At 42.3% G+C, this 8,539-nt stretch overlaps 1 protein-coding gene across 1 annotated transcript in view; it reads right to left on the bottom strand.

The window, feature by feature from the left end:
- Window positions 1-765: 765 nt before the first annotated feature.
- The window catches only part of Hsd11b1 (hydroxysteroid 11-beta dehydrogenase 1), a 29,269-nt gene continuing 21,495 nt past the window's right edge, over window positions 766-8,539 (bottom strand). Inside the window, exons 5-6 of the mRNA XM_004641203.2 lie at window positions 3,602-3,745; window positions 766-1,305 (exon numbers count right to left, since the gene is read on the bottom strand). Coding sequence (XP_004641260.1) covers window positions 1,088-1,305; window positions 3,602-3,745 — 362 coding nt within the window. The 3' untranslated portion in view covers window positions 766-1,087. The remainder of the gene's footprint in view (window positions 1,306-3,601; window positions 3,746-8,539) is intronic.

Genomic DNA, 8,539 nt, shown 5'->3' with positions numbered 1-8,539 from the left:
GTGCTGGGGGTAGTGATGCTGTGACTCAAACCAAAGGACTTGTGCATGCTAGGCAAGTAGTCTACCACTGAGGTACATCCAAGGCCTAAAAAGTGATTTTGAAACCTGAATCCCTGTGCAAGATATCACCCCAGTGTAAATGTCAAATGAGTAAATGGATGAATACATTTCATTTCTTATAGGTAGTAAACACAAAAAAGGCCTCCCTTTTATTAAATTATACTAAAATGACTCAACAAGAGGGTGCTATCTTGCACCTGTTGGGTTCTGACCAATAGAAGGCTTTGCTAGGTTGGTAGGATAGCTGATGTTTTGCTCCCTAGTTGGTCAAAGCTCCATGACACCTAGCAAGTGTTTGATAAGTATTTGTGGAGTGAATGACCAAATGAGTGAATACTGAGATTTAAGCTCCCTCTCTCTCTCTCTCTCTAGGCATCCAATACAGAGTTGAACATTTCCATGGAAAGCGTATGTGCTTGATGGACTCTGAGGGCACTTATGTTACAGGCATGAGTGCTGTGATGGCCATGTCCCTGACTTTGCATCAGTGCCGCGTGTGCAGGGCTCTACTTCTCAGAGGAGCCATGTGCAGGAGTATCTGGAACACGCAGAGATGATCAAAGTGTGACGCCCACCTCCTGAGGGTTCATGGTGTCCTTAACTCGAGAGCAAATAAAAAGTCCACACTCTGAAATAACAAATGAACATTGACAGATGCCATTTGTTTGTGTTCTTAAAGGAACCATACTGCATGAACTCAAGTCATTACCAATTTCAAATTGTGTGACATTTATTATAATTAATATTGTGTTAAGCATCCTAATATTACAGGAGGTAAACTTGATAAAACTGTACCTATGTATCGGTTTCACAACTGCAGGCTGTAAAGTAGTTGATAACATTTCTTATAATTATAATTCCACTGTGCAAGAGTTAGAAGAACTCCTTCCAATTGTGAGAGGTACTCCATAGCATACATGTTGCTTTAGTTATTCCCTTGGGATGATGCCTTCAAGAATAGAGCTAGGAGAAATATTGGGCAGAATGTTTCCAGGATTCTTAAACATGACCAACTTCAAGGGAGTTTCTAGTTGCCTATTATTTTGTCCCACTTAATTTTCTTTGTTGTGATAAATTCAATAATCTTCCTTCCTGGATTTCCTAGCAGGAATGTGGTCCACATTGATCTGTCATAGTACAGTTCATCTTGACGTAGAACTGTCCCTTTGATGATCTCCAGGGCACACTCTTCCTTTGGAGCTGCATAGCCTGTGTATATCCCAGAAGTTGCCTTCATGGCTGTTTCTGTAAGTGGCAAAGGAAGAGTGGGGTTACCTAGATGAGCTGAGTCTGTGATGGAAGACCGACAGACACCACACTTAATTGTGAGGGCTGCTTCCAATGCTTCCACCTTACAAACCCCAGAGGGAGTGTATGAAGGGATGGCTGTGTTCAGAGCCTGTTTGGCAAAGAGAGGCCTTGAGACTAATAGGAATTAGGGGCTTTCCTGCCTGGATAGAGACCTGTGGTGGCAGGCAGAGGTGATTAGTTGGGGTAGCTGAGTCATGAACCTTGATTTTATGTGGCTGTGGGTGTATCTTGGGGGCCATGACAGAATGAGAATGGAAGTCATGTGATACCCTCATGGCCAGTGAGAAGTTCATTTTACGTGTGTGTGAGGAACCAGAGTGTTGTATGATAGCAACCTACTGACTTGTAAAAGGAAAGATGCAAGTCAGGCTGTCGGTCCATTCTTTCATTAGAAGGACTACTATTGGTTCTTTTTCTTTCCAAGTTTTCATACTGTACAGCTTCTTTCTCTTTCCCTTTCTTTGTTGTTTTACTCTGTACCTTCGCCTATCTCATTCTCTAACATTGAATTACTCTTTATTTTGGACTTTTTGGGGCAGGGTTTCACTATACAGTTGAGAAGTTGTTTTTTTTTTTTTATAGTTTTTTGTTTTTTGTTTTTATATAGTTAAGGTTGGCCTTGAACTCACTTTGTAGTCCAGGCTGGACTTGAACTTGCAGCTAACCTCCTGCCTCAGCCTCCTGAGTGCTTGGATTACTCAGTTACTCTTTAAGTAAAACTTCTTATAATATCTGCTACATTCTTTGAGAAAACCTGTACCAAGTGTTCTCTACATACCTTACTCTATTTCCCATGATGGTAGCATCATACATAACCATTATGCAATGATCAAGAAGTGTAACAGAGTTAGCTAAATTACAAAACTGATTTTTTTCTAATGTCCTTGTTGTACTTCAGGGTTTTGCAAGGGGAACCATACAAGATATATAATTTATAAGATTATTTTATAATAGTCACCCAAAAAGTCATGTACAAAGAGAATGCAGGAAATGTGTGCATACACTAAGACCAAAGAATGTAGGTGAGGGCCTGGATCCCATGGTAACGCCTTAAGTGAGTCCAGCTGGAGACCTAGAGTCCATCATAATGGCCCCCAAAATGTTCACCTGGAGGCCAAAGGCCCATGACAATGTCCCATTTAGGTCTGCTTTATGGATCTGCACTAGGAAGGCCCCGAGTTTAGTGGTGGAGGCTAGAAAGTCTGTGCCAGCAGGATGGAAGGTCTGTGTCAGCAGGCCGAGGAATCTGCACTGGAGCCAGGAAGTGACACTGAAAGTAAAAACCAGAGCTCCCCTAAAAAGCACCACAGCCATCCTCAGCAACAGTGAGGTCCTGAGCTCCTCTGATGATAACTGCTGAGTCTGTCTCAGGAAAGCCAGCACAACAAGCCCCCCCTTCCCCCTCAGGACATTGAACAGTGTACCACCTTCCCCTCCAAGTCTGAAAGCAAGTTCAAAGTAAGAACCAGAGCTTCCCCAAAGTGAACTGCAGCCACCTCAGCAACAACAAGGTCCTGAGCTCCTCCGATAATGAGAACAGCTGAGTTCATCAGGAAAGCCAATATGACAGGCTTCCCAGGAGAACCAATAGCTTCTCTTCTTTTTCTTCAATTCTGCCTCTTATGCTGTGGCAGCAATTCTCAAGTAGGCTTCCCACACCCAGCACCATGCTGGTTTAGTTCAGTTGGGTGTTACAAGTTGATCACCAGTTGTTAATCTACCACAGAATTTAGTAATCTCTTATATTTTCTTCAATCTTTGCCTCTCCTGACCTTTGAAGATTACCGATCAGTTGTTTTGTGGAATGTTCCTCAAATTGAATATATCAATTTTCTCATAATTGAGGTATATTTTTTTAGCAAGAATAGCACAAAAATGATATTGTCTTTCTTAGAACTTACTGAAGGGTTTATATTGGTATGTCTTACTATTATCGATATGATTAAGAAAAATACATATGTATTCAATAAGTCTCATACAGAAAAGTAATGACTACTGAGAGTCCCTGAGGACAGAAGTGATGAGTAGGGTGCCACTCAGCAGACCTGGTTGGTGCTTAGCATGGAAAAGAGGGCCACAGGGTGGCTAGAAATCCCACCAGTGTCACAAGCACTTGAATTTGCAGCCTTGGCCTGTGCATCATTCCCAGGTCAGGAGAGCAGCCTCCTTTTTACCCATCTTGGCCAGCAGGGCACCCTGGAGGGCACTTGCTCCAGTGCCTTCAGCTTACCTGTGTCTACTAAGCCGAGGACACATAGAGTGATTGACACATTGACTCTGTTCACTAAAAACTCACTCCTGAGGGAAGAGAAGAATCCATCCAGAGCAAACTTGCTTGCAGAGTAGGGAGCAATCAGAGGATGGCTTACTTTCCCTAAAGGATAAGTTGAAGAAACGGGTTAACAGTGTATTCCACTTCAGCTTCTGACAGAGCTATGTGTATTGCTTTGTAGCAAGCTTTGTAGAACCCTGTGGAGTCTGTTTGCTCTCTTAGTTTTATTTCTCACCACTCCCCAAGTTATTCTGCTGTGTGGAATATCTGAAGTGAAAACCATTAGGGTATCAAAGACAGAGAGGGTAGAGTGGGCTGAAAGACAGATTACTTCAGAGAAAGATTGGTTAGATTTTTACTAAGCACGGTAAAGAAGCTGGGCTATGAGAGCCAGGCCACCCACAGCTGCTGACTCTTCCACTGCTCACCCAGGAGAGCTAGAACACAGGAGCTCGACAAGTGCCTTTGACGCACTCAGTAAACTGTCACTGATAATGCAAAGGGAACATTTTACTTTTACACAAGGGTATTGAAAATCCCTATTTTTGACTTTTACACATATGTGTAAATGTGTAATATGATAACCTAACTTTTATATGCTTTCCAAGACGAGAGAATAGAAGTGGACTGAGACCTCACAATCTTTGCTGAGCCTTGTTGGAACAACTGCTTTAAAATCCCTCTCTGCTTTAAAATCTGGGTAATCTTCAGGCAGATCTTCATTGGTTGTTTCCCTCCTACAGGTCACATTTTCTCTTCCTGAATGCATAGAGGTTTTGTTCTGTCCCCTGGATATTACAAATAAGGATTACAGCATCTCTGGATTTTGCCATATTGTCTCAGATCCTTGACTTCTTTTTTTTTCTAATTTTTTTTTTTTTTTTTTCGGAACCAGGGATTGAACTCAGGCCCTTGCGCTTGCCAGGGAAGCACTTATTCCACTGAGCCATCTCCCCGGCCCCTGACTTTTCTTTTAAACTGGGCAGTTAACTTGGGTGAAACTTGGTCTCTTGCAGAGGGTACTGTCTGAAACTTCTGCTCAACCATTTGCATCTTAGCATAGCTGTGTGGTGTCTGCATTGCCCTGACAGTTAAGGAACAACAGAGGTTTAGAATGAGATGGAGAATCCAGGGCTTCCTCCGCTTTTCCAAAAGTAAGAAATAAACTAGAGATAATAAATGCCGGCCCTACTCAGCCTGTCCACAACTGTCCCACCTTGCAGAGGGGCCTTGGAGCCATAGCATGGTGCCGGCACGGGGGGCGAGGACAGGCTGACGGGGGCTGGCTCTTTTAGTCTCTAGTTTTTCAGGTTATTTTCCAGTCAAGTCTTATTTTGGGGAACAGGGAGCTATGACTCCTCCCTTTTGAGGCTTCTCCCCTTCATGTTCCAGCTGCCATCATCACCCGAAATTCTGTCTAGTAAAATGTCAATCTAGTAAAAATGTAGGTTTCCATCTCAGACATGGTGTTGATTAGGATGCTTCTAGGTATAAAGTTATAAAGCTGACTTTATAGCTAGTGTGCTTTCTTCCAAATGTTAATAACTCTCTAATTTCTGTCTGGGGTTCTTATTATTTGCCAGTGCTTCAATGGTTATGTGTTTTTTAATTTGTTAAAAAAATCTTTTTATGGATTTATTTATTTGGTGCAGGCTCTCACTACTCAGCTCAGACTCACAGTGATCCTCCAGTCTCAACCTCCCCAGTGCTGGGATTAGAGGCCACCACTCTTGGTTTCTGTGGCTGGCTTGGTGTGCCCGGTGTTCCAGGACTAGCACAGCATGCAGTATCAGGGATAGAACCTGGGTCCTTGCCCTTGCCAGACAGGTACTTAGACCACTGAGCTATATCCCCAGCCCCTGGTTGTGTTTTATATTTTATCAAAGGTTTGTAGTTGCTATCTGAAGAGCCCTGGCCTTTTAGTGCCTTTTCACCATTACTGAAATTGGAGCCTCTATGTTTTTAAATATAATGTAAAGGTGTCCTAAATTAATGATGAAAGGAGTGCTTCCTTATAAAGATGTTGGGAAAGTTGTTTAGCTAATTGGTAATGATTAATTTTTTGTCTTACAATATAAAAAAAAAACTCGATGAAAAATTATGGCAATATGACTTCTATTTTCTTTAATAATAAGACCTGAAGGTGTTCAGGACAGCTGCGGACTCAGATGAAGACACTCCTCCCCTCAAGACTGCCTTTCTTTGCTGGTCATGTGGTATAATTGTGGCTACTGCAAAGCTTAATGAATGGGATTTCCAGGAAGAGACTGATTTCCTGACAAAACAGATTCAGATGGTGTGTAGGTCCTTTATATTGGGCTTATCATTTCTTTTTTAACTTCAGGTGTGATATCTAGAATTATTGCAATCATTTTGTGAACTTGAGGAATAGTTCAACACTAAGGATCATAAACAGAAATGTGGAATGAGCTTAGATTTTTGAAGACATTAAGCTTACCAGACCAGCTCTGGATTTTTTACTGGAGAAATAGGAGCTTCTATTTGTTAATCCAGAGTTAATGGGACTTGGTTACAGTGGAATGCAATATCTGACTGACACAAATATAATCTAACTAGAAAAAGACTGTAGTAAAGGTGAATACTTATAATGTCCTTGGTTGTAAAAGACAGAAAAAAAAAGATGTAAAGGTACAGATTATTTGATTTTATAAAACCTCCATTTACTTTATGTCAAAATAGGATCCATAATAAGATCACTCTAAAGGTAAAGGGCAAATAAATAATAAACAAGAAAACCATTCATGAAATATTAGATGGTCAAAAATATAATATCCTAAATTCTTAACATAAAAATAGTTGATAGATAGAAAATACAAACCTGTCTTTTTAGGAAATTATTCCAACTCCATCCTCAGCCATAAAAACTGGGTTGGGATGTCTCACAGCCAGGTTTCAGGAAGGGTTATGTGACACAGGCTGTCCCACCCCAGGCTCTAATGCCACCAGAAGAATGACTGGTCTGGGGCTGGCCTGGTGACTCCAGCCAGGCTGCGGTACCCACTGTCAGTTGAGTAATGAATATGTAGTTCTTGCCTCTTGTTCTCCAGCAGAACCCTAATTGAACGCTTATTTCTACCTGTTGCATGTACTACTAGTATTCTCCCACATGTCCTCTTTTTTTTCTTCCATAATGGAGCTCCTGACTTGCATCTAGGTTCATGGTTCTCCAGAATGAAGTTCACCTGTCACAGCTCCCTGCAGCACATGTTGCCAAGTGACCAAGTCTTGTACAGTGGCGTCTGGGCAGAATTGCATTGTGTAACTTCTGGGTCATGTTCTTGAAGGGAAAATTCAGTGCTCTGAACTCCTTCCTCCTTGGTGTCTGAAAGTGGCTATGATGGCCATGGCCAGAGCAACTTGAAACGTGGGAGGAGTTGCATGTTGAGGATGATGGAGTATCAAGACAGAGGTGGGTTATTTTGGAGTTGCAGTACTGTACTGACTATGCCGCCTACCTTCAGACTTGATTTACCTTCAACCTAGTTTGACCCACATTATTTTAATTTTCTGCCCCTGAGAGCTGGATTTAATCCTCAATATATATATATTATTTTATTTTTTGTGGCCAGCTTAGCCCACCCTGGGGGCGGGGCTAGTGTGGCATGTAGTGCTGGGGATTGAACCGCCATCCCTGTGCTTTTGCCTAAGCTTGCCTAAGCAGGCACTTTAGACCACTGAGCTATCTCCCTGGCCCTTAATCCTTACTGACACTCCTCACCTCTATGGCTCATATGCCCACGGAAATCTAATAGCATCTCTAACTCCAGGGTAAGCTTGAAGCTTGTAACCTTGTAATCTCATTTTTTTAAACTCATGGTTGATATAGGAATGAGCACGTAGACCATTTTGGACTAACGAAACTTGAAGAGATTTTATTGGAATGTCTCAGAAAGTTCTTTTACTCTTGGGAGTGGTTTTGGGAGTAGTAATCCTTGTTGTGCTGATGAACATCTTTGTGCATGAATATGGGGCCTAGAATCACTGCAGTGAGCTCATTGTCAGCCTGAGGACAAGGCCACATATGGAAGAAAGCAGGGCCACAGGACTCATGGGACATGGCGTGGGAGCCAGATGAGGTGTGCAGCCTGCTCCACATCTGGATTTCCAATCATCTCAGTACTTTTTCTTATTGTGGAAGCTAAAATTAGATACAAATTATTTATAGGAACAGCACAGTAGTTAAAAGTATGAGCTCTAACATTAGATGACCTGTAAATCCCAAATATGCTGTTTCTTAGCTATAATACATGAATAATAGCATTTCTAAACTGAAATACTTATCTAATATGCTTTTTTGTTTTTATTATTATTATTTGTCTTTTTGAGACAGGATCTTACTATGCAGTTCAGGCTGGCTTTGAGCTCACTTTGTAGCCCAGGCTGGTTTCAACCTTGGAATGATCCTCCTGTTTCAGTCTCCTCAGTGCTAGTATTACAGGTGTGTACCACTATGCCTGACCTACTTGTAATATACTTAACACAAGCTCTGGCATATAGAAATCATTCAGAGAATGCTATACTTCTTAGCAGTGAGCATTCCAATTGGTGAGAAAAATGTGAGCTATTCAAAAGATCACTTGGCTGAGGGCCCATGGATCCTGAATAGATACAGAGCACGGGCCCGGAGAGTGAGAGAGATGACCCGGGGCTGCGGGATCCTGAATAAACCCAGAGCACAGGCCCTGTGAGTGAGTGAGATGACTGAGAGCCCATGGATCCTGAATAGACCCAGAGCGCAGGCCTAGGGAGTGAGTGAGACCACCCAGGGCCCACGGATCTTCATTCAACCCAGAATGCAGGCCCAGAGAGGAACCCTTCAGCAGAACTCCCTGCAAAGAGGCTAGAGGCAAGACCCACCCAGCTGATTCAGGAGCA

The sequence above is a fragment of the Octodon degus genome, unplaced genomic scaffold (genome assembly GCF_000260255.1).
Source record: "Octodon degus isolate 3935 unplaced genomic scaffold, OctDeg1.0 scaffold00131, whole genome shotgun sequence".
In the NCBI taxonomy this organism is placed as follows: Eukaryota; Metazoa; Chordata; class Mammalia; order Rodentia; family Octodontidae; genus Octodon; species Octodon degus.
Note: the sequence above shows the minus strand (reverse complement) of the source record. Positions and strands in the feature narration are given on the sequence as shown.